At 48.7% G+C, this 26,022-nt stretch overlaps 1 protein-coding gene across 1 annotated transcript in view; it reads left to right on the forward strand.

Moving 5' to 3' along the window:
• The window catches only part of IGDCC4 (immunoglobulin superfamily DCC subclass member 4), a 94,494-nt gene that overhangs the window by 39,825 nt on the left and 28,647 nt on the right, over positions 1-26,022 (forward strand). Inside the window, 3 exon segments of the mRNA XM_063412579.1 lie at positions 4,284-4,425; positions 9,385-9,518; positions 25,105-25,239. Coding sequence (XP_063268649.1) covers positions 4,284-4,425; positions 9,385-9,518; positions 25,105-25,239 — 411 coding nt within the window.

A 26,022-nucleotide genomic window follows, 5' to 3' on the forward strand; every position in this document is an offset into this window, starting at 1 on the left:
GCTTAAACATTTTGTGCAAGGGAGGTTGTAGAAAATTACAGTAATTGTGACTGTCAGATGAAGACGTTTGCTGTGCCTGGAGGGAATGGGCCAGCGTCACGTGGCAGCTGGCAGGGAGCACGGGAGAGGTTTGGAGTGTTCCTGCACCTGGAGGGACAGGCCACAGCAGGAATCAGCACACAGCATCTCTCATCATCCTCGCTCCACGTGGACAGTGTGTCTTCTCTGTGGTGCCCTGCTTGTCTGGGATTTGAGGAACGGCAGACTAGGATTTGTTCCTACTTTAGGGATTTATTTTATAGATTTTATCCTATTTATTTTGTGAATTGGGGGCATAGGTGAGTGAAGGCCAGGGACTGTAGGCAGAGCCATGCTGGGCAGAAAAACTTCCTGCAGATAAATGCACAGGCTCTGGAGTATCTGTGATTTTAGACGTGGCTTTAGATGCTGTTTTGGGTAGGTGGGGAGCTGGCTCCTGTGGAGAGCAGGAGCAGTCCTGTGCTGCCATATGGCCCCGCAGACGGAGCGCTGTGCTGGCTGTGCCTGCACTGTGCCGGGGGGCCGTGGCAAATTGCTCCCACGACTTTCTTTGCGTGCTCTCCTTCCACCCCCGGCCTGTTCAGAGGTGAGTCGTCTAGAGAGGGGTGGCCTGGGTGGTGTATGCGATCTCAGTGGGGGCTGATGCTGTCTCCACCTTGGAAATACCTCCTAATAATTGTAGAAGGTACAAAGAGGACGAGCACGCGGAGAGTCTGGGGGAAAAGCGCTGTGGGAGAGAGCAGCGAGCCCCTTTCAGAAGGCTGAATTCCTTGCATAGACTGCATTTTCTGCCTGGGGTGTAGTGTTGCTGGCTGGCAGCCTTTCCAAGCCCACAGCCTCCTGCACGGATCACGCTGCTGGGAGAGGGGGAGGGTGCTGTGTTTCACCATCCTGCAGTCACCCCTGGGCTCGGAGCTAAAAGCCTTGGCACACACGGCTTGGCTCCAGCTGGGTTTAACATGTCAGCGGGGAGGGAGCTGCCTGCCCCACTCCTGGAGGCGCAGAGCCCGGTGCTTCAGCTGTCGCTGGGGGCAATTTGCGGTAATGCTCTTCACCTTCTCACCTGCAGTGGGTAATTTTTACTGAGTGGCCTATTAAGGTGTTCAGGATAATCAGTGAAACGGGGCTGGGAGGTGTTTTGTGGCTCAGGATGGCTTTGCAAGCTAAACCTTAGCTGAGGAGTTGAAAATAATGTTGAGTATGTGTTGTCTTTGTTTGCCTTTTCCCCTCAAGCATCTGCCTCCCTGTGGAAAAACCTCTCACTTTGTAGCACTTCTGCAGCAGCCCAGAATGTGTTTGTGGGAGGAGAACAGCCCCTCCAAGGATCCTATGGCCCAGGGTGAGCAGTGTTTTGGAGCCTCTCCTGCACTGTCCATGCAGCATGTCCAAGTGGCAGGACCTGCTCTCCAGTCCTCTCCTCCCTTGCCTGATTTCTTTTTCCCACTAGAAGTGCTGTACGTGTCCTGCCTCATCCATTCCACGCTGATACTCCTGGGGAGGAGAGAGGAGGAGCACAAGGGATCACGGTGTGCTGTGATCTTGGCCCCAAGCTGGTGCAGATGCTTGTGGAGCAGTGATGAGCCCAGCCAGCAAGTTTGTCTTTGCCTGACCCTTTCAGGGCTGACATCCAGGGGTCTTGCTCAGTCCTGCATCAAAGGAACTTTTTCACTTCTCTTGCCTTGATTTGGTGTTAATTTCTGTTCTCAAAATGCCCCAGTTGAAGTTCCCTGTACTCACCTCCAAGGAGGAGGATGCAGGCTGCTTCTTTCAGAGCCTATTTTTGTCCAGCTCATCCCTATCCCCACTATCCCTAACCTAGTGCTATGAAAGGAGTATGATGGAGCTGCTCAGCCTCTGAAGCCCTCCCCAAGGGTTCTGAGACAGCACTCACAGACAAACCGGTTTGCTGGGCATTGCCAGGGTTGAACCCCCAGCACACACAGAGCTCTCAGCCTGTCCTGGCTTTGCCAGGAGCTGGGACTCCCCTTGGGAAGCGTGGCTGTTCCTGTGTGCTGCTCTGAGCAAGAGGCACACCACGCTCCCTAAGCAGGGTCACTGTTTGGTCACACTCCTCCGCAGCCTAAGGAGGCTCTGTCAGGGTGCTCTTCTTGGCTTTTGAAGAGCCCATTCCAGCACAGTGGGCAGATGGGGCTGGGTGGAGGTAAAGGGCAGGATTTGGTTCTCAGCTGGGAATTTCAAGCTTGCAGGGCCAGGTCTGGCAGGTGATAGCTAGGAATAATCAGGACAGGTTATTGCCTGGTAACCCAGGGAGCGCAGGAGGCTCTGTCACCTTTTGTACACCAAGATGATGCCACTTAATAATGAACAACAGAGAGACAGGTGACCTGCGTGAAGTGGAGGAAACAGAAATGCCAACAGATTTCATTTTTTAGAAGGATTCCTGCCTCCCATCATGATCTTCCTGGGTACATGACCCTCCAGAGCCTGCCAAAATATTTTCATCGACACCTGTAGGATGGAAAGAGAATAATGTGAAAGAGGATCTGCTGTCAGGAGAAGGTTGTTTTGATGGTGCCATCCTGAACATGCACTGGTATTTGGTGGATTTTCTTTTAAACTCTTGGATTCAGCAAGTTTTATTAACATGAACTTAAATGGTTTTGTAATTTGTAGAAATTACCCTGTGGTAAAGTGGTCTGCAGTGTATATTTGAGAATACTAAAGCAGTTGGCTGAATTAAGGCCTTACATATTAATGTATTTTAAAATTTTTCCAGGAAAACATTTCTCATTCCATTTGTATTGAATTGAAGAACTAAACGTGGCAGACAGCTGGTGGGAGAATTTGGTCTGTAGCTGCTGTGGAGAGCAATGAGTTGCTTGAAACATGTGATAACTATTTAAATTAAAGAAAAACACTAATGACAGCTGAGAATATGCCGAGGTTAAAATGGGTCATGCAAAAGCATTTCATTTTCCAAACTCTACATACTTTCTCAAGCTCACAATGCAATAAGGCATGTATGTGTGTGCATGGATGTTTGTGTGTGTGAGAGATGCAAAGAAAATCTTCAAGTCCGGAGTCCTACAAAATCCAAAGCAATGATGGATGTTCTTGGAAAGTGGTGGTGGGACAAGCACATAATTGTGTCTAGGGCCAGGAGGTCACTTCTGAGCACAGTGCTGTTCTCAGCCCAGCATTCAAGTGAGGTTTTTGGCTGAAATTTATGTTTCTTGTTCCATGTTTGGGGTTTCTGGCACTTGTGTTAGAGCATTGTTGGATGGATTTGTCCGGCAGGGTGGATTTTACAGCAGAGACAGTTTAACAGAGATGGATAAAGCAGCAGCCAGTTCTTCTGGTGGAGAAGAACACAGGCTTTCTGTCCCCATCCAGAAGCCTCCATGAATATTCAAAACTCCTCCTGTGACTGAGATGCCTTCAGGTTATGCTGTGGATAGGACAGATGCTGGCAGCCCTGGGGGAGGTTTTCTGCTGCAGGGTTTTGCTGTGTGCATGGAAGGGTTGGAAGATGAGGCAGCTGTGGATTGTGGTCCAAGAGCAATTCCAAACCTTAGTGCTTTGTCTCCAATGCAGTTCAGCCTCTTTACTATGGAAAGATATATACAGACAGAGGTGAGCCTTAGAGAGCAAACAAGTGTCCTGGCAAGTATGAAATCCATCCTCCTCTTAGCATGGTGTCTGGATTTCCTTGGTTGTCTCCCGTCTGCTGGATAGGATGAAGTTGGTTTTTGCAGGCAGGAAAAGGAAAATCAAAACCCTTATAGGCTCTGCCTCTGGTCTCCAGCACTGCCAGCCTGTGGGCAGTTGTTTTGTGTAACTTGACATCTGGTTTGTTCTTCCTCTTGCCTTGTTTTAATTTCCTGTGGCTGCAGGAATGCTACAAGGCAAGGGGGAAACTCATCTCTGGGGTTGTGGCATTTCCCCTCTGTTTCTCATTCTGTGTCCTTCCCAAATGGAGCAAGTGAGCAGACAAGGAAGCAATTTAGGAAGGTAACTGCTAAAACTGCCAAATTGCCTGAATCTCTCACACTGTTGCCTTAAAGGAGAAAATGAGGTAAGGAGCAAATTTACACATTGAAACCTTTCAGTTACTATTGTTAGAGTTGCTGAGGGTCTGTAGGAGCACAGAAAAGGGGGAAATTCCATTCCAGGCTATCTTCAGGAAAGAAAAGCCTTTCTCTTAGCGCATACATCATAAGAGGTTTGCATTTCTCAGCAGAAACATTGAGTTATTAACTTCCCTTCCCCTCTTCTTTCCCCAGCATTATCGCGCTTTTTCCAGCAGCCGGAGTCACAGACAGTGGAGGAGAATGGCATGGCCCGGTTTGAGTGCCGCATCGAGGGGCTGCCCTCCCCTGTCATCACCTGGGAGAAGGACCACGAGGCTGTGCCAGCAGAACCCAGGTGACTCCCTGGTTGCTTTCTTGGGTCAGCTTGAAGAAGAGCAAAGCAAAACCTGACCATTTTAGGACATGGAAATCATTCTATAAAATGGTAGAATGACGAGAGAGGGGACAGACCAGGTTTGGACCTGATAACGAAGTGATGTAAGAGGAGATGTTCAAGGGGCTGAGAAAAAAAATGTCTGTAAACACCTAAATAAAATGAACTTTCCCCCAGATATTCAAACCACAAAGGAAAAACAAGCCTTGATGTTGTGCTAGTTATTATAGTGCAGAACCTGCACCCTGCAAAGGCCTGGATGTGCCTGGGACAGGGCATGGCAAGGCATGGACTGCTTTTGCTTGTCCTCTTGTGTGAAATGACATTGGGGGTTTGGGGCCTGGGGTGAGGACTGTTGACCTGGGCGTACCCAACTGAACTCCATGGTGTGGATTTTCTTTGATTTTGGTTGTGGTTTTAATGGGAGGCTTTTCCCTTTGTCTTACTTCCATGTTTTAACACTATCTAGTAAAAGAAGCTGAATTCTCTTTTTCTGGAGAAAAGAGGGGAGTCCTGCAGCATGATATTTTTGCTTTGATTAAAGTCAGTTACAGAGGAGGGGATAAACTGACTGTCTGTAGACATCACTTCTGCGGGGGACCAGTGCCTGAATCGTTCTTTAACTCTTAAAAACTCCTTTTCTGTGCTTCAGAAGGAGCTGTTTCCCTCCTGGGGAAGTTAATCCAAGTGGCAGAAGAGGGAAAAAAGAGGCAGGTGTTGAGGGGAGGAAATTTAGAAATACTTTTGCAGCAGTGACTGTTTCTATAAGAGTACCCACTTATATCCTTGTGTCTGGAATGTGGCATCTAAAAGTTCATTGGAATCTGTTGCTTTGTAATGAGAAGAAAATTAATAAAAAAGGAAGAAAAAAAAAACCAGAAAAAAAGGGATTGCAGGGAGAAGTGTGTCATAGATACAATGGCTTTTTAATGAGACAGCTCGATGGATATTGTGAAATTACTTGCTCAGAGATTGCTTTCATCACAGGCAGCCTGAAAATTGTTTTCCTTGTAAAAGCCAGGCCATAATCTCTGTCTGCAGATCTTGCTTTTTAAATCATGTTCTAGCTAATATGCTTTTTCAGAAGGATTTGCTTTTTTTGTTGTTGTCTAGTTGTTGTTGGATTTAATATAACCGGCTTTCGAAGGAATTAAGTGAATTCCAGGAAATGTTGGCTGCCAACCAGAGCTCTCTGTTATCCTCCCTGCATCGTGCCTAAGGATGGGATGTCAGGCTGGCCTGATTACTGTGGGCTCCCTCCTGTGCACACTTCGGATGAGCCTGTGAAAATGCAACCCTTTGGCTGGGCAGGTGTCAGAGGGATGATTTCATATTCCAGAATAGAGGGGCTGGGAGGGTGTGCAAAATCAGGCTGGAGGCTGAAGATACAGCTGTGGGGCAGTGCTAATACATCAGTGTTTGTGATTTAAGAGGGATGGAATAATCACGTTAAATTCTCATTGCTTTTCCTTTATTTGCTTTTCCTTTTTCCCTATCTTATCTTCCTTTCCCGCCCTCTTTTGTCCTCTTCCCCCTCTGCTTTTCTTTCTTGTTCTTACTTTTGGGCACCCTTTTCAGCCTTTGCCCCTGGATGCAGATATCTAGCTTGATGCCAACTCAAAGGTACTGAAAGCTGAGCTTAAAAAAGTACTTAAACAACCTAAAGGGTACTGAAGTGCTCATTGGTGGTTTTGGAATACCTTTCCTGTCCCTCTTCTGGGCAAAAATCTAAATTCGCTATGTAAGGCACAGATTATTTTGCAGTTCTGGCTCTGAAGTACATTGAATAAACACAGTCTTAAATCTGCAGCAGCTGCTGAAAGGTGGCTCACAGGATTTCTCTAGATTGCAGTTGCTTTGGGGTGTGTGCAACATCTCTTGGCCTCATCTCAGGTTTAGGTGCTGGCTGAGTTTCACATCAGACTCCAAATTGCTGTTTATTTTCTCTAGAGCCAAGATGAGCACTTGCTGGAGACTGGAGGTGTTTGGAGGTCTGCACAGCAAATCCATAACCTGCAGACTACATGCTCTGCAATCACAGTATATTTTTCCACATTTTGGCTAAGTGAGGGTTTTATCTGTGTGTAGAATTTAGTTCTGTGCTGTGTTAGGAGTGGCTCATGTTCATGCAAAGGACTCTGGAGCTGTGAGCAAAAGGGCTTCCAAACTGAGCCTGCAACAGAGCTGCAGGTTCCTCACTGTGCTCAGGACCAGTGCTTTGGGCTGGGGAAGGGAGGGTGTGCTGGCTATTCACTGGGGAGAAGGTAAGGAAGGGAATAGGGCTGTTAATGCTGGCATATTCTCTGAGCTGTAGGGTTGCAGCGTTTGGACATGAGGCAGTGGGGTTGATTTCCATTCCTGAGCACTGCCCTGGTGAGCAGCCCTGAGCCCCTCAGTGCTGTCAGGGAAGGGAGGAGCTCCATGGGTGTGCCCTGTTCTTGCTGCCTTTGGGACTGTGGTAGTTGGCCCTGCTCTGAGCGTGCTGTCCTTCAGTGTAATCCAGGTGGGGGCTTGCCTTTTGCCCCTGTCCAGGCTAGCTTCTCTGTGATCCTGACCTTCAGCTGTCAACAGCAAAACTCCTGGGACTGCCAAGGTTCCAGCGTTTCTGTTGCTTCCAGGGTCTTTGTCTGTCAGTCCTTTAGTTTTTGTTTCCTGCTTAATCCTTGGTGAAGGTGAGCAGACAAAAAGATTTGCCCTTTGTGTGGAAGAAGAGCTCTGACAACTGTGTGCTCTGAGTCATCAGGCAAATTTCCTTGCAGGGAGCCTGGGGATGGAGCAAATGCCCTTGCAGGCTGCCTGAAGGCTTCTAGTTCAGGGCTGCTGGGACCCTGAAGAGCTGGAGGCCTTGTGAGCAGCTGGGAAAAGTGGTGGATAGAGAAATCCTGCTTTTCTTCCCTCCTTGCTTCCCCAGCAGAGCCATCCTCACCGCTGCCGTGTTTTCCCAACAGGATGGACTGCACTGAGTAGATCTACCAGTGGTGCTGAAGGGACTGTCTGGAGCTCTTTTGATGAAGCCTCCTCATTTAACCCCCTTGTTTCCAGCTCCTGCTCTCTGTAGAGACACAGTGTCTCAGGTTTTGTGGCCTCAAGAGAAACTGGGTCCTGAACTCCTTGGACCCTGCTCTGAGGGAAGAAAGGCCACAGACCAGAGGTCTGTGCCAGCCTCAGTGAATCTGTGATACATCACTGAAGCGTCTTTTTGTGGCTGGGAGATGCCTTGCCTGGTGTTTGAAATATGTTGATATTAATTACAGACTCAAATAGCACATGCATGACAAAAATAAATATTATCGCAGTAGGAGGCTTTCCCTCCATGGAGCTGAGAGGATGCAAATATTTGTCATCTTTCTCCTGAGTCCTGATGAGGCATCCTGATGAGGGCTTTTGGGTATCATGTCCCCTGAGGTGTTTTGGAGCTCGGTCCTGAGCAAAATATCTTTGTGTCAGGCATGTGGCTTTAGGGGTGTAAGGCATTGTTGCATTTGTGTACGTGGGAAGCTTCAGCCAGTCTGTGTCCATGAATCAGGCTGTGGGATTGTTCCAGTGGGACAGAACGGTCACTGGACGAGCTCTGGTAGCTCCTCTGTCTTTATCATCTGTGAAGAGGACAAGACACGATGAGCTCAGCTGCAGTAGCTGAGGTCCAGGATCAGTGCAAGCCTCACAGATGGATATTTGTCTCTGGAACAGACTACTTGGGGCAAGGGAGGTGTTTCCATGAGTGCAGATTTAGGCAAATGTCTGCAGAAGCAGGCAGGCTGTTGGTGACCGTGGCTTGAACGCAGGATGAGTGACCTGTTAAGGTCTTCCTGGCTCCATGATCCCCACTCAGGGCGCTCCAGCTATCTGAGCACCTGGAGAAACTACAGTTAGACTAACTGTGATCTTTATGCATGGCAGGACTGGCATTCGTGGTTATAAGTTGTCTTTGTGCTGTTCCTGCAGAATAGCTGCTATCCCTCCCCTTAGCAATTGCCTTTGAATGTGTCCTCTTCATAATGAAGACTGATAACCCAGAGCTGCCTGTCAAACCTCGGCAGCTCTGTTTATAGAGACTTGCAATTAAAAATGGATCTCATATATAATTAAAAAGGATCACGTAGGCTTTGCGCCTTGCATTCAAGAATAAAGAGGCTGCCATCTAGGAATCCAGGCAGAAAATGGAGATGCTGACAGCCTGCTCCTACTTTTATGCTAATTGCTAATCATCTGCTTTGTTCAGTGTAATGCAGCAAGGATTGTGTTCATGTCGTGAGCAGTGTAGCCATTTTACTCCATGAACGTGTTTCCCAGTAGCATCCCATGGGCAAATCGGGATACTGAATGCCCAGCTGTGAGTTTGTCACCTTGTGAAAGCCACAAACTTGTGAAAGAAGGAAAGGAATCACTGCAACCCAGAAATGGTGCAGGTTCAGGTGACTGTGTCATGGATGTTTTGGCCCATGGAGGTGCAGCTGTGTATCAATTGGTCCCTTTTCATGTACTTGAGGTCCAGCAAGAAAAAGATGATGTTCAGACTTCTCTGCAGTGTGTTTTTTGTCTGGCAACCAAACTTTTGTAAAAAGCAAGTGCTGGAAATGGCTGTAGCATGTGCTCAAGCTTGGGGACATCTACAAATATGTATGTAGAAGTGTGAGTGTGTGGAGTTGGTTTGTACTGTTCAGTTGGTTTGTGTCAGCGAAGTCCTGTTAGTCTGGTCTCCCAAAAGCAGCTTTTGCATTTGGAAGACTCTGAGGTGATGGATGTACCTGCTGCATTTTGAGAACCATGGGTTGGGTTGCTCAGAGGTTCCCTGATCCCGTTCTGCTGTCACTACCAGGATCTGCACACAGAGAAAAGGAAGGGATAAAAAGGCTTTGGGGTGATGAATATCTGGGGTAAGGCATAGCCTGTCTCACACTCTTCCTTTTGGTTACCCAGGTTTATAACTCTTCCCAATGGTGTTCTCCAAATCGTGGATGTGCAGGAGAGCGATGCTGGGATTTACCACTGCGTGGCAACCAACGCTGCCCGAAGGCGCTACAGCAACGATGCCACCCTCAGCGTGGTGAAAGGTGAGGTGCTGCCAGCAGCCCCTGGGGCTGGGCACAGCTCTGCCAGGTAATCATTGTGTGTGCAGGGGGAGCTGGGCTCAAATACCAGGGACCGTCTCCCCTCCTGGTGTGGCTCTGCACGTGGCCAGCTTTGGTTAAAACTTGCAGAGAAGGCATTTCATGGAAGGTTTCTCTTTGCTGGGATAGGATAAGGAAACTGTTGGAAGGACTCCTTTGTGCTCTGGGGTGATTAGAAGGGAGGAGGCAGCCCATTTGTTCCTTGGGGAGGGCAACACTTTGGTGATGTTCTCTGCAGTGGCCTTGGATAGCAAGAGAAACAAGGGCTGACATGGACAAAGGTGCTTCCCAAGGAAGTGGGAGAAATAGTTGGAGGCTGGAGTAGCTGGCAGGGCTGTGTCTACCCAGGTTACCCAGCACAGTCCAGAGGAGGCTGAGCACGGTGACATCCAACTTGTGTTCTGTGTCCATATTGCTGGTATTCTGCTGAGCTCCAGAGATCTTTGTGTGGTCTTTGGGAACTGCCCCAGCTGGGATTTCTGCTGATACAGGCCTTTGGAGTAAGGCTTTGGGTGTGAGCTGTCCTTCTCCTCCCTATCTGGGCCTCAGCCTCTGAGTGCATTTTCCTTTGTAAGCCAAGAGTGCAGTGGGCAAGTCTGGACATGAGGACATAGCTGACAGCGTGAGTGCAGTGGGGGGCTCCAGCATCCTTCCCGGCATGCCTGGCTGCCTCCCCAGCTTTGCATCGTCCCTGTCCTGCAAGTGGACAAACTCACCAGGGCTGGGAGTCTGGCTGAGCTGTCCCTTCTCTCGGGACAGTGCCCCCTGCCACGTCTGTCTCCTGTTCATGCCCCCGGTGTATCTTGCAGGCAGCTGTAACCTTGAAAGCTCTGAAATCCTTCCCAGCCCCTTTTGTCTTTGTTTAGGATTGAGTTGCTTGGCATTCTGCTCCCAATGTATTTTCCCAGCGATGGCTTTGCTGTTCATCCATCAGCAGGGAGTGTAATTAACTGTGGAGCCTGAGAACACACCTCTGATCAATGGATTGTGTCGTGGAGGTAATCTGGGTGGAATCTGCAGAGAATTCGTGAGCAGTTGAATGCTCTGTATCTAATTGCCAGCCCCTGCCAGATCCTCTGTGTGTTTAATGAAGCACGGAGCCGAGGGGAGCGCTTCCTATGGGCAGTGCCACACTCCAGAGACAGCTCCTCTGTTGGCTCTGGTGTGCTATTGATAACTAATATCGATCAAGCTGCAAAGGTGAATTTGATGTCCTTGGCATCATAACTCATTCTGCATAATTGCATCTTGTAGCTCTGCAATGTTTAATCTGCTTTGCAAATGGAGGCAATGGAAGAGGTTAAATGGGAAGCGTTCCTTCTGGAGCACCAGCCGGCCTGAGCAGATTTCTGCCTGGAGTTCTCACCCAAATCTCTCTTCTGCAGCACCACACCACCCGCTGGCTGCTAAAACAAATATGTGAGGTTGAGTTTTTCACCAGATTGAGCTGATAGTGATGAAAAACATGCCTGTTAAATCTCTGGGGTTTTTTATAATTGGGGAGAAGTATCTCAGAGACAGATGGGAAACTGCAGTGACCTGTGCAGGCTGTAAACTCCTCCGTGAGTGACTGGCATGGTATTGATCCTTTTTTGTTTCAGCACTTCACCATCAGAGCACATTTTTGGATGCCTGGACTGGCTTGAGGAGTCTTTTCCTCCCTATTCAGAAGCAGCTGATAATAGTTGGAGTGAACTGGTCAGGCAGAAATCCTTTCCTGATTGTGAAAATTAAAACCCAACTAAATCAAAACAAGGAATTCTAGGAAAAAAACCCAAAGTAAACTGAAAAACAGACAACAAAAGAACAATAGACTGAAATACAGCTATTTAGCATTGCTTATTTGGAAATTTCAGGGACCAAATTCCTGTGTGTCTGCAGACAGGAGCAACTAAACTGCTTCTTCCCTCCTTTCTCCTGGCCAGGGACTCCTTTGTGCCAAGATAAGGTGACAGTCCAGCCTTTCAGTTCCTCTGCACTGCCGGGTCCCTGGAAGAGGTTTGTGCAGTGGGACCTCGTGTCTCCTTACCCGCTGGCCCACTGGCAGTGGTGTGCTATGGTACTGGAGGCTGTGCTCCTGGCAGATTTTGGGGGCTTGCTGGTGATAATGCAAATGCTTCCAAGGATCAGGCCTGGGAACTTTTTGTGTTCATGCCTCTGCCTTCCAGACAGGGCTGGATTTGAATGGGCTGTGCATAGCAAAAGAATCCGTTTCCCTATAGCTCTTCTGCCCAGTTGTCCTGTTCCTCCCCCCTCCCTCCCTGTTTCTTATACAATGACTGGGAATTGTTCCATCTCCTTTATTAGAGGCCTTTTCCCAGTAAAAACAGCAATTAACATTGACCCCTTTCTATCATTTACATCCTAAAAACCCCAAAAGTGTCGTTTCCCTGGGCAGTGTGACTTCCCCATCCTGGGGGAGTTCAGGCTGTGCTGTGTGTCCGTGGCTGAGCACATGCTGGCCGTGCCCAGGCAGGGCAGGCAGCGCCGGGGCTGCAGATGTTTTGGCTGTGCAGACTTCATGGTGCAAATTTCCAGACCTTCCCTGGGGAAGCGGCGTTTGGAGCTGGAAGGGAGGAGAGCAGACGGGACAGCGGGATACAGTCACGCAGCCCTGAAACGGAGCCTGCTGCTGGAATAGGGACAGCTTGGATTTTCCCCTTGGATCTCCACTGCTCCCCAGCGGATGGAGTGCCAAACACATCTGGCAGCTCTGTCCTTTCACCCTCACCTGGACAGGTGATGAATGAACACTGTGGCTCTCTCTGCCAAAAAGGGCATTAGGAGCTGGCTGTGGGATGCTTTCCCAGGCTCCAGCTGTGCATGCTGCCTTTCCTTGGGGTCTGCTGTGTCTTGTTTCTTGTAGCTCCTTTTTCTGGAAGCAGGCTCTGGAGCTCTACTCTGAACTTGGAGATAAAGAACTAATTCCTTGTGTGTCCTGGTCGTGTTCCCAGGTTCGTGACATGCACACAGAAGTGTTGCCATGCTTCATAATGCAGCTCTCAAAGAAGAGTAGCAGGCTCTACTCCCCACAGCTAACCCAAATTTCACTTTCCTGCAATTTATCCTATTCATTTTAGTTGCAAAGCATTGGGAATCTTGAAAAAATTGTCATTTCTCCTTATTTTTTAATCCCTTTGAGTATCTATAAGCAGTGTGGTGTCCCCCTAAAGAAAGTTGAAAAACTTGGCAATTTTAGAATAGAATAGTTTTCTCTCACTGGAGTGGGAGAAACAAATTTGAGATCCTGACCCCAGAGCTGCTTTGTGTGGATCTCAGTGTTTGTGTCTTTTCATATCTATTGGTTATTGCAGAAGGATTGTCAAAGCGTGGTGCTTGAGAGCCAGGACTCCTGGCTTCTCTCTCCCTCTCTGTTGTTGGGCTGCAGAGGAGAATCAGTTCCACAATGTTTAAATTTCTGTAAATAGGGATAATGTAATAAATAGCCTTGGAGTTGCTCTTTTGGAAGGGATGGGTCAGTCTGGAGAGTGATTATGAGTATTTAGTGCAGGAGGGCACCTAGGGCAGGTACAGAGAGAGGTGTGGATGTGGGATTTCCCCTCCTCGTGTCCTCTAGACCCTGTTCCTGGTCTGTGCAGATGGGGTGGCCGTGACTGCTGTGACACGTGTGGGGAAAAGCTTTGCCTCAAACCAGGCTGGCAAGAACCAGAATCTCCCTGTGCTGCAGTAATGCAGGAATTGGAGAACAGAGCAGGGCAATGGGTGGAGGTCTGGGCTGAGGGAGCCACGGAGGAGTCTCCCAGCAGCTGAGCACATCCCCCGCGAGCTGGGATTTAGTGCCGTGTTATTAGAGATGACACTGCGAGATTGCCTTTGGCAGAACATCATTTACGCTGACAGTTGTAGCAGCTTGCTGCAGCAGTGTCCCAGGAAATGGATTTTTCAGCCAAATATTTGTATGAATGTGATAACAGGGACAGAGCTTGGAGGCAGCTGAAGCACCTTCAGGTTTTTTGTTCTTTTGGTGTTTGCGCTGCAGTGCCTTGCAGGTACCAATACAGAGCCTGGGACAGGGGTGGTTCCAGCTCCAAAGGGCTGTAGGAAAATACGGCTCTTGACTGGGATGAGCTTTAGGGATGGAGGGGAAGGTGGTGATGAAGTGAGCAACACTCACAGTTGGCCACCACCTTGCAGAAACAGACGTGCTGTTACCACAAGTGGATTTTCAGTCCAGCATGTGCGAATGACGTGCTGGATGCTGGCTTGGCACTCAGCCTGAGCCCTGGCCACGTGCTCTGCTCCCCTCACGGCTTCCAACACAGGTACTGGGCAGCCAGGGATCAGGGACTTTGGATTTGGGTCAGTGCTGCTCTGGGCTGACCTCCCTGAGTGCAGCTGGGCGTTGAGCCTGTGTGTGCTGCCATCGACAGTGAAGGGCAGCATTAACCAGAGCAGAGGGATGGTCCCACCTGGATTGGGGTGGTCTTCCTCCAGCAGGAACCCATTGCAGGGGCAGCAGGGCCCTGTGTAGTTGTGGGGGCAGAGCTCTCCACAGCTGTGTGTGGGCATGGCACACTTCTTCTGGAAGGCATGAGTTGTGGGAAGGTGTGGGGTGGGATAACACAGTTGCATTTTTGCTGTGAGTTGTTGGCATAAACCAGCAATTTATGCTCCACCATCTCTAGAGAAGGTGACATTCCAGTTCCAGCCTGCAATTGCCATGTTCCTGTTCCGTGTGCCTCCTATGCTGGACACAGAACTGTCACTTTTCCCTCCCTCCTTTTAGCATCTCATTTTTCTTTGCCTTGTGGTCTCTCACTTCACTAGCAGTTAAGAAGGGAACTGCTCTCCACTTGACATCCCAGAAGCTCAGCCATGAGGACTCTGTTTACAAGTGTTTTGCAGCTCTTGTTTCCTGGGAAGCAGGTATCTGAAACTGTTTGTATAATGCATCTGATGGATTCTGTAAAATGCTGTTGCTCCTGCCTGTGGCAGAAGGTGCTAAGCAAGCCATGGCAAGTGTGAATTCAGAGGATGGCAAGATCAAGGAGGAGGTACACAGCATTTCGTGCTTAATAAATAGATCTTTAAAGCTAGAAGTAACCTTCTGCCTAACAAGCTGTAAACTTTATCTCACTTTACTGAGCCTGTCACTGCTGGTTTCAACCACATGTGGAACAGGATTGAGCCCACAGATATTGGGTGAAACTTGTGAAAGGCTGGTGCAGACATGTGTCAGGCACCCATCCAACCACACAGCTCTGCTTGGCTGGGGTTCCTACAGGGCCAAGATGCATCACACTCCTCACACGGCCGAGGGAAAGCTGCTCGTAGCTCCAGTGTCAGCAGCCTGCTCTGGGAGCCCAAGGGGAGTTCCAGCTCAGCTGTCTGTGAAGTTCCGTGGGGCTATGATATGCCACGCTCCTGACAGCTCCAGCAGCCTGCAGTGACAGAGGGTTTGATACAAAATGCAGAGCCCTCACCTCCCATTAAGCACAACAGCTAAGCCCGGGGATGGCACCAAAGTGAGTGGCAACAGAGGTGTCAAGGATAATAGAGCAGAACAAGGGATGTAGGCTGGGAATAGGTGAGCTGTTTGCAGGTCCCAGGGGGAAGCTGGTCTCATCCACGTGCAGTGGTAGCTGTGCGTGACGTTAAGAGCTGTCAGATGTGGCCAGGCTTGTGTATTACTCTGCCTCCAGCTCCTGAAGACAAGGGATGTCTGGATTCAGGCATAGTTTGTGCTCCTCTGGTGTTCTCCATGTCTATCTCTTACTAAACCAGGTCTGCTGCACTTTTGAGGCTTTGTGAAATAATAGCTGGTGTTTGGTAAGGCTTGGACTGAAGCAGGGTTTAAGCAGCAGGCTCCATTCAGTTCTCTCAGAGTCCCTTGGTGATGGTGCATCAGCACATCTGCACTACAGGGATCACACCTAGCCTGTCCTGGAGGCTGTGGGACAGCCTGTGCCTGCATGGGGGGGCTGGAAAGGAGCTAGGAATAGAGACCATAATTAGGTCAGCAGCTTGCAGTGGGCTGTGGGACAGGAAGGTTGATGTGGTTGGGCTCCTGATGACACTAGTTAATTATTAATTATTGGTGTTAGAGCTGTGCCTCAGCAGCTCTCTGAGGTCGAGGGTTGGCGGTGCCCTCCGGCACTGGCAGCATCCAGCAGCTGGAGTGAGATGTTGGAAGTGTCTTGAGGCATAGCAGAGCTCATGGTGGTGTCTAATCCCATTGCTTTTGACACGGGGCAGACATGTCCCTGTGTCCAAGACCCACCAGGACCTACAGGGGTGCTGAGGAACAGGAATGGGAGGAGTGGGCCTGGGTCACAGGGGAGGCTGAGTCAGGAGCAGCGCTGGGCTGCTCTGAGCCCTCATTTGGCTATCTTGGATGCCAGGGATGGCTCAGGACACAGCTGGGAGTTTGCCTTCAGAATCAGAAATGCTCTTGCCCAACTCTGTTTCTGGGGCAGCCAGGGGCAATGCCAAGTGGGTTGAGGACAAGAATGAGGAGTATGAAGAGAGAAGAGGGATGGGATAAGGAGGGGGAGGTGGTGTTATCAAACACTGTCTTAATGCACAGCCTTAGATCAGGGTTCTCTGTGGCACCCAGCAAAAGGACTTTGACACAATCTGTAGATATCAGTGATGATCTTTCCCCATGGAAAGCCAGCTTTTCTTCTGGACTTTCCCTAGAAAAACAGATTTGCATTGTCCTGAGTGAATGCAGATGCATCCATCTGCTTTTCCTTCTCCCTTCCAAGTTGGCAGTCTCAGTTTGCTGCCAGACTGTGTTACTGTGGGCTCCCAGCGTGTTGTGTGTTCGCAGTGGCGCTTGTGGGAAGCATTGTGTGTACCTGGCATCAGGGAGACCACACTGCAAGATCCCTTCCCAAAATGTTCCTCTTTGCAAAGCTCTGGGGACTGTGCATGGCTGCTCTGGCAGAGGCTATGGGGCAGAGCAGGAGCTGTGGTCACAGAGGAAGCAGGTTGTGCCCTCCTGCACGGTCCAGGGCCTCCAGTCTCGTCCCTCTCTGCTGCTGCTGGATGTGCCTGAATTGCAAATGGATCTGATGTTACAAATAAATCTGAATTGCAAATGGATCTGATGAAATAGGTGTCAGCCCCTGGGAAACATCAGCCTCACAGCACAAGGAGGAAGTGACTGGAGTGAAATGGCTCCAGTCACTAAGGCAAGGTAAGGAGGAGTTTCAGGGTGACTGGTGAGCCAGAATGGTCTTGTGTTGACCACATCTCTGTGTCATTTCTCTGCAGGAGGTAAAAAAAAAAAAGCCCTACAGCTTTTTTTTTTTTCCTTTGAGGTTCCTCATGTATCATCCTACAAGGTGGTGTGCTGCCCTAGGATAATGACAAACAGAGCTGGTGTAATGATGGTTAAAAAGGCATGAGGATGTTCCCACTGAATCCCAGAGGTTGACAAGCTCATATCCCCAGGGCCATTTCATGTTTACTGGTTTGGGGGTGTTCATATTTAAATCATGGATACTGTGGATTTTGTTAAGGGTCTTCTGATGCTCTCTGGTATTACTTTTGCACCTTCACTTCTGTGAATAGCTGTGTTATGAACCGTGAGCAGATGGGGTCCCAGAGACGCTGAGAGATGTGCCCAGAGCAGCAGAGTGAGTTAGTGACAGAAACCACGGGAGACTGTCCTGAACCACTGGACCAGAGCCTGGGGAAGCTGGGACATCATCTGGACTGGGTGTCAGCCATGGGATGTCCTGGTGTACTGTGAAGGCTCCTGTTGCAGTGGTGACTTTACCAAACAGCCTCTTGCAGCCCTTGTTTTTCTAGTCCCTAGTTTTGGCAGCTGCATGAAAATGGCTGGAGCTTGCAGTGCTTTAAGGGCTCAGCTTCAGCAACATAAGCTGTGTGGTTCTTAGGGTTAGGACAGGGAAGCTGCTCTGCTGTTCTCCACACAGAGACACTGAGGTACCTCTGCTCCTTTTTTCACTTCTCCTTGGCCTCTCACCTGATCTAGAGGCTCAACTCCCTCTGTACACTGAGTGACCTTCTTATAGGGAATTTGTTTGCACAAAAGTCTGTGAAAATGTGCCAAGACACGGTTATTAATCAGTAGTTACTATCTAAAATGATGACACTATCAGTGCTGCTCCAGCACAGTCCTCCTGTTAGGTCTCAGCATCCACCGTGCCCTGAGCTAGGGTTTCCTATTGCCTCTGCCACATTCCAGCTCCACAGGCTGCTGCTTCCTCAGAAACTCTCTGTGCTGTATCCTCAGGCTTGTGAGGACTGAGATGCCTGAAGGCCTGAGGTGTGCAACCCTTTGGCCTGTGGCAGAAGAGCCGCAGTTCTCAGGGCTGTGTGCAGTGGGGCCGCCTGGCCGCAGCTGCCGGCACAGCCCCTCCTGTTTATTTTGCCTGGCTCCGGCTCGGAGCGGTGCAAATGGAGGCGCTTCCAAGCGCTCTGGGGAAGCGAGCAGGAATGCGTCGTGCAGTCTGGCTGGCTCCCGGCCCTCTTGGCGTGATGAGGAGCAGTTCCAAATGCGTGTACGCAAACAGAGAGCCAATGTTGACAGCTTTACAGGAGCTGGAGTGGTGGGCAAAGCACACTCCGACTGCTTTGCAGCGGAGCTGAATGTACCCTGGACGTACAAAACTCCGTGGCCTGAAGGATCAAGGGTTTGGGGAGTGGGGGAAAAGCCCCCCTAAAAACCCAAGGCAGTTCCTGGAAATCTGCCACTCTTTCTGGGCTTCTGGTTACAGAGAGTTCAGGGTGTCAGCTTGTGGCTGAGCTAGTACATTAAAGGATTTAATTTCTGAGCTGAAATCTGTCAGCTGTATAAGAAAGTTGAGAGGAATGAAAGAGGACTGCCTGATGGCCCCTTTGCCTGTCTGGAGTGGGATCCATGTGCTCCCAGGGCTTCCAGACACAGACGTGGAACTGGGGAAAATGTTGGACAGGCTATTTTTCAAGCCAAATGAGAAGCTGTTCCTAGAGCAGCTTTTCCTGCCACACTCTGTGGAGAGACCCAAAAGCTGTGGCAGGTGATGGTCTGAGGAGTGACACTCCTCATCCAAACTAATTAATCTCTCTGCATCTTTTTTTAATCTAAGACATGTACTTAATCTGTTTAATTCTCTTTTTTTCATGTATGTGCAAACAGTAGAGGAGCAGTTTTGTGAAGTGTAGGTTGGACCATATATTTTAGCATCTGTTTGCGACTTCTTTGTTGGGGATTTTGGGATCATAGTTTGAGATACAAGTGCTGTGTGTGGAGGTCTTTTAATAGCACTAAAAAGCGATTGAACTTCTGTGTTTTAATCACTTACACGTTTCTTTGTGTGCTGCTTTAAAGATGACAGGATGTGTCACTGCTCTGCTGCAGCTCCATCTTAGTAAGAAGGAAGAGAGACTCCCCATTCCAAAACATGGAGATAAATTCTTCCCCGTTCAGCTTTTCAGTTCACTGTTTGCATTGACAAATGCATAATTGCTTACAAAACGTTTGGAAGACATGAATGAGGTAAAAAGACAATACAAAACTGATTTATTGAGCACATCTGTATTATTGGGCAGAAATAACCTGTTACTCCAATACACTGAGCAATGGAAGCTGAGTTCCTTTTCAGCTTCCCTTCCTGACCTAGATACTCCACAGGTGCCAAGGAAGGGAAAGGAAAGGGAAAGAATGTTTCTGTGGGCACTGGTGCTGACACATTGTACTGGGAGAACCTCTGCAGTCCCAGCACTGTCCGTGCTCTGGTTTCTGTGGTTTTAGGCACACACCTAAAAGATCCTGCAAGGCTTAAAACCAAAACCTGCAGAGGAGGAATTCTGAGAGCACTAAAGTTGGGGAATTGAGTTCATAATCTTGTAACCAAAAGTGATCCCATCCTTCAATGACTGGAAAACAGATCTTGGATCCAAACTGCTGCAGGCATTGATATAGCAAAGGTGGGAGAAAAAACCCCCAGAAGTAAATGGTAAGTTTCAGATAGGATATGTGCTTGCATTTGGGGATAAGAAGAGGCAGTTTTTGACTTAGGACACTTGGGAATGCCTGATTTAGGGTGTTAAAAGGGCACCACTCACCTCCTCTAGTCACTTATGAAAAGTCCCTTGTGCCAGTCTTTTTTACTTTCCTGTTTACAAATCTATGGCTTGCCATTTTCAGGTGAGAACAGTTAGAAAAGAAGAAATTGCTGAACATGCTCAAGTATGAGATCTGATATTGTTTATATTGCCCCCAGAGCAAATATTCCATAGTGTTTGGATACAACCAGGCAAGAGTCTTGCCTGGAGATTTTACATGCTTGTTATCCTGTCCTGAGGTAGAAATAAATTACAGATAAATTTCCAGGGCAGTGTAAAGGGAGGAGAAAGGCAGGTCTGGAGGATGTTTTTCTCCTCCACAGTTGCTGTCAGCTTCTTCCCTAACAGTCCAGGAGGTCTGTGAGTTATCCAAGAAAAGGGAGAGAGCTGGGGAGTGGGAGTAGGACACGCTCTGCAAACACAGCGCCCACATTTTTGAAGGTGTGTGCTTTGCAATGGGTAATTTGCTCCTTTATTGTCTGCAGAATAACAGCAGTGACAGCATTGACTTTCTCTAATGAACAGCTGCTCAGTGCTAGGATCTATTCCCGGAGGAGGCTCTCAGAGATGAATAAGGTTTCATGCTCCTCCTCCAGAGAGGGTGAGAAAGTTCGCAGAACAGAAGACTGTTGCTTGATTGTCAGAGATCTCCAAATCTTGACCTGCTGACAGCTGAGAGCTGAATGTGTTGCCATGCAAGTCGTGTTTAACCTTCCAGCACTTTTGCCAAGGTAGGGTGTTCATGGAATCAGGAGAGAGGTGTTAGTTCCCATCCAAGAAGTCATCCTCTTGTCACTGCAAACAACCATCACAAATTGGCTGAACAAAAAGCATTTTCCTCCTGTTGCACTGCCTGAATTCTATGGTGATACTCTGCACTAACAAGAGCAGGGAGGCGGGAGAGGATCACTCTTGAATTATGGATGCATTAGAAACAGAGCCAAGTTATGAACTCTTGGAACTGGAAATCACCGATGGATGTTGTAACTCAAGCCATAAGCTCAAATAAACATTTTGAGCTTTGTCCCAAGCAGAGCTCCCCTTGGTGCCTCCCTTGACATCCCTTCTCAGAGTTCACCTTTGCTGTGAAATGACACAATTGGATTTGCAGAGATTGGGCAGCCTCGGGAGTATGCTGAGGTATGTCTGGCCACTCACTCACAGGTTCCCTGTGCTCCCCTCCCCACCTCCTTTTGGATTTTTAACACACATCATCATAAATGCTTTGTTGTGTTTCCTCTGTGCCTGCCCTGAACCTAGCTCCAGGCATTGAGGGATGCCTGTGAGAGCAGTGGTGCAACAAAGTGGAGCACACAGGTTTGGCCTGACTCCCCTGTCTCATGATAGGAAAGTAGAAAAACACATAAACTGAGAAGTCCTCTGTAGTGAGTCATTTGGAAACAGTAAAGTGCAGGCAATATTTTGAAATATTTCTGCGGCTGATCAGTAAGTCTGGGCTCTTGGTCTGTGGTAGCACCTTTGTTGTCTCCCTGTGCAGGGATTAATGAACTGTGCAGGAAGAGAGCTGCCTTCTCAAATTCTTTCAGAGCCCTGAGAATTTCCCCCAGTCCTGTGCACTACTTCCAGTGATCCCAGAGCTGTTCCTGGCACTCCATAGGTGTTTTTTCCAGTAAGAGAGGGTAAAATTGATCCATCTGATTCAGAAGGGGAGAAAGTCCACAAAGGCCTCAGTGATGGATGGTTTTGATGTGAATCCATGGGTTGTGTCTTGGGCTGTGCAAAGCTTTTGCCTGGAGCAGCTCTGCTGCTTGGAGAGACAAAACAAAGCTGGCAGAGGGGGAGAAATCTCAAAGCCCAAGTTTTAAATAGCAGCTCTGTGAAAGCTTTTAATGCCCCAGAGTGGCCAGCACAGTGCAGGTGCATTCAGTGACCTGTTTTATTCAGGCAGTGAAAGATGTCTTGGAAACCGCAGCTCTTTTTTCCCTTTGGTTCTGACAATATTCCCTCTTGACCTGAAATTGTCTTAATGGCAGTGGAGACAAAAAGCCTCACGTTGGTTTTACTCTTTGATGTGTGTTGGAATCCCCTGTGTGGAAGTTTCCCTGGTTAGCTGAGTACTGTTCTTGGGAACTCCTCAATGAAACACAGTTTGCAGGGGTGAGCTTGCAATCCATTGTGTCCAACTAGCCTAGAGAGGTGGCAAGGGAAAAATGTGCTCCAAAGGGGCTCAGTTTGAAGAGAAACTTGACTTGTGGACTTGCTCTGAGTGACCCACAATGTAATACAAAGCTGGAGAGAAATGTGTCTGTGTGTGCAAGAAGTGTAAGGGGCATTCATCCATGCACACACCCAGGAATGCACTGGGAAAACAAGCAGAATTGTTTATGTTTGTAATATAATTTTCAGTAATAATCAGATGCAGGGCCTGGAGTAATGTTTTCCCAATAGTTTTTCAAGGCTGAAACTAAGGTAAAACCCCTGTCCTAGTGACTGACAGCACTACCAGGCAGTTGTCAGGGACCAAGTGATACAGGACAAGAACCTTCAGGTGAAGCTTCTGTAACCTGTAAAGTGCCTTTGCCACTCAGCACCTGGGCCCATGCACCTGATGGAACAGATGAGTGTTTAAGTCAGGTTTGAGCAGCTTTCTCTCTTTCTCTGCTCTAAGCTTGGTAGACAAAGCTGCTTGGAAATCTGGCAGGGAATATATTACCATCTGGCTGGTGTTATTTTTTTACTCTAGATTTATTTTTTTTCCCCAGCAGTGCAGAAAAAGACAGCTTCTTGCACACAGACGTGTCTCAGCCACGTCCTGCCCAGCAGGTATGTGGCAGCCCATGGTGCTGGGTAAAGAATCTCCCTCCCAGGGTAGGCTGGAAGTTCTACCATGGATATTCCTGCTCCCAGGACGTGTGGTGTCGGCTGCTGCCCTGCTCATCTTCATCAGAAGCTGCCATGGCCCTGCAGGCAGTGATTGGTGTCCAGGCTGGGCAGACTGGGCTCACTGAGCTCTGTGCAGGGTGAGCTGGGCCTGAGCCTGGGCTGTGTGGAGATGTGTGACCATATCCAGCCCTGCTCAGCACAGAGCAGCTCCTCACCTGGCTCCTTTGCACCACTTTCCCCAGTTCACTCATCACAACTCGTTGAGTTCTCTAGTGTCTTTCCAGAAATGGCTGCTGTAAAACCCTTTGCCTTTGTTGCTGATGCTTTTTCATGTGTTTTCTTCCAAATCCTGGCTGGAAAGCTCCTTCTCCTTGTTCTTTCTCCAACGTTGCCTCATCCCTCTGTGCCGTATGGGGTAGAGACCTCGCATTAACAATGTGCTGAGCAGCCTCACCCATCAAGCTGGGCCTCACTGGAGTCTCTGTGCTCAGTTCTTGTGCAGGACTAATGATTACTTGTGGATTTTAGTGCTTTGTTGAGCTAAATCTGGAGTTAAAAGAAAGCTGCTGTTGCAGAGAGCCTTGAGTTTCTCTGATCCTTGAGCTTATGTGCCTGGGGTGGAAGCTCTCATGCCGGTTTTTGGATTAAGCCCATTTTCTGTCTCAGTAGTTAAGAGTGAACAGGATTTTGATCTGATTGTCAGTGAGTTCTCAGAATCCATATCTGCTGAGTTTTCTTCCTGTCCCTGTGCCGTTCCCCAAGTTGTCCTGCTGCAGCCAGGTGTGCTGGCTGTGAGGCTGAAAGGTGTCCCTGGATGTGGACAATGGGAGCAGCAGCGGATGTGAAGGAGCAAAGCCCTGGCCAGCCCAGGAGGAGACTGGGTTTGCCTGTCTACACCAACCCCTCTGTGTCGGGTACTCATTCCACTGGAAGGACAGCTGGCCTGCCTCTTCCCTGCCCCAGGGCAGCTCCTCTTGCTGGTGTTTGCCCAGGGCTGGGGTTGCAGGTCAGCCTGGTCCGGCCACTGCCCCAGGTCAGGCACTGTGGGTGCTCCTTGGTCTCTGCTTCCATCTGCTGGACAAGCACTGGCTCCTGCTCGCTCCTGCTTTCCCTGGGTGCCTCAGGGATTCTGCTGGCTCCTTTTGCCTGTGCTCACGTAACACAGAGATGGAAATCCTGTTCACGCACGTATGGACTGCGAGGACGTTTCAGCGTGGAACCAAGGCTTTGGCAAGGCTGCCCTGCTTAGACTGACTGGCACCAAGCCTGGGGCTGGGCTGAGCACAGCACATTCAGTGCAGCCCGGTGTGGCCTCCGGCCAAGCAGGCAGCTCAGCCTGTGAGGCTGAAGCTCCTCTGGCCCATATCCCCAAGGAATTCAGATATGAGTGAGTTGTTTGGATGCCACATGAATGGCCAGTGAGGATCTCCAGAAGTGACCAGAGCAGGTGCTAGAGGACAGCACATAATGAAACTGGGCAGGGAGGACATAGTGCTTTCCTTGGACATCTCCCTCAGCATCTGACAATCAGGGTCCTAGTCAGAGTATCCCAGTCAGGAACATTTTGGGCTGGGGTCTCTAATGAGACCATATTTAACAGTCCTGATAACGTGTCCTTTATAAGCTTGTCTGAATCTTTTGGGTTTTGAACTTCAGCATCTTGATACACTGAGTTCAGAAAGGTCCTGCTTTTATTTGTTTGAGACCTGCTGCGAATAACTTTCATTGCAGGCCAAGTATTACTGGTACTACATAACTCTTCTACATAGGAGTTATTTCTCCCTTCATGAGGATAACAACTAAAGTGTCCCCCAGAGTTAGTGATATTTGAGAGAGCTGGAGGAACTGGTGAGGGTCATGAACAGTCTGGTCTGCTCAAGAGTGCTCCGGTTGTTTTCATCTGACAATATAAATTTGGCCACTGCAAAGGCATTTCCTTAACCTTCCCTTAACCTCTGCTCAGCAGTGGGCAGACACAGGCAGAAGGCTCATTTCAAGCAGAATATCCCCATCCCATTCTCAAGGCATTGTGCAATGCAGCCTGGAGACCTTCCTGTAAACCTTGCTTGATTTAAGTGTTGGCTCTAGGTCTGTGCACGTACAAGCTGCACAGCACTGTCTCCTCCAGATGTGGGATGACTGATCACCATCAGGTGAAGGCCAGAACGCAGCCATGACCTTTCTGTGTTGCAGTTTACAGTCCAGCATCTGGCTATTAGAATTTCTTTAGCCAAGTGACTGGATTCTTTCTGAGCTGCTCCAATGTCTTGGTGGAAGGTGAGTGTTGGTGTTGTTCTGTCTGAGGACAGCAGTGTCTTGTTTCATCCAATGAACAAACATTCATGTAGCAACAGTTCAGGAAGGTGTTGGGTTGAAATTCTACTTGTTTTCCATGTGAAAATCTTATTATTAGGATCCACATGATTAGAGTAAATTTTGCTGGGCAGATTGTTTGTTTCTTTAGTAAAACTCTGTAGTCATATAAAAGCAAGACCTGTTTTTCTCCCCCAACTGAGCCTGAGCCATTTCCACACTTGAGACTGCCCAGGGAAGCACAGCTAGGGAGCCAGGGCTCTACATGCTCTTTTTTTCTGGCAACTTTGCATCTTGGAAGAACAGACTTTTTTTTAATTTTTGACATTAGGCTCCCAGCCAGCAGGAGGAGATGTCACCATCGTTGCTGCTCCGGAGAACACCACGGTGGTGGCCGGGGAGAGCGTGGTGATGGAGTGTATGGCAGCTGCTGATCCCACCCCCTTTGTCTCCTGGATACGACAAGGTGAGTATGAGGGACAGGACTAAATTTCTGTGTCCATAGGAACCTGTGGATACTACATTATAACAATCTTTTAAGAGAGGAAAAATCTGGGACAGGAAGGGTGCTTGTAACAATGACACCTAATGACACAGGTGGTGTCACAGTGTGGGGTGTCCTTGCTAAAGTGGAATTACTAATTAAATCTTGAAGGTTACAAAGCACACAGTACCATTTATAGTTGTTTGACCTGTGCCTGGATGCCTTTTGATTTAAATTAGTCTTTCTCATGTGAACTGGAGCAGTAAAGGTCATGAGATGGGGTCAGATGCTACTGCTCCCTGGACTCCAAGGTTACTGGAGATTCTGTGGAATCTCCCATTGCACTGGAGAAATTGCTTGTATTATCTTGCAGGATTATATAACCTGATAAGATCTGTTAATCCTTGGAGTGACTGGGACTGTTACTAGGAGGTTTTTGTTGAATGGAAGGATGAGGAGCTGCTTAGGTCTTGTCAGAGGTGTATGAATGAGCTGGGCTGGCAGCTATTACCCAGGGCTGATAGCCAAAGTCATGAGTTGGATGCCAGTGTCACTTCACTGAGAGTCACATCCATCAAATGTATTTCAGAGGCTCTGACTGAAGACATTCACAGCTCAGAGGTTGATTCTCTCCAGAAGAGGCTCTCAGTCATTTTCATAAATGCGGGTCACAATTTAAGACTTCTCTCCCCTGTAACCATTTATTGTGGTTGGTTTTCAGCCCAGATTTGTCCACAGGCAGTGATTTTAGCATATAAAAATATT

The sequence above is a fragment of the Prinia subflava genome, chromosome 15 (genome assembly GCF_021018805.1).
Source record: "Prinia subflava isolate CZ2003 ecotype Zambia chromosome 15, Cam_Psub_1.2, whole genome shotgun sequence".
Taxonomy (NCBI): Eukaryota; Metazoa; Chordata; class Aves; order Passeriformes; family Cisticolidae; genus Prinia; species Prinia subflava.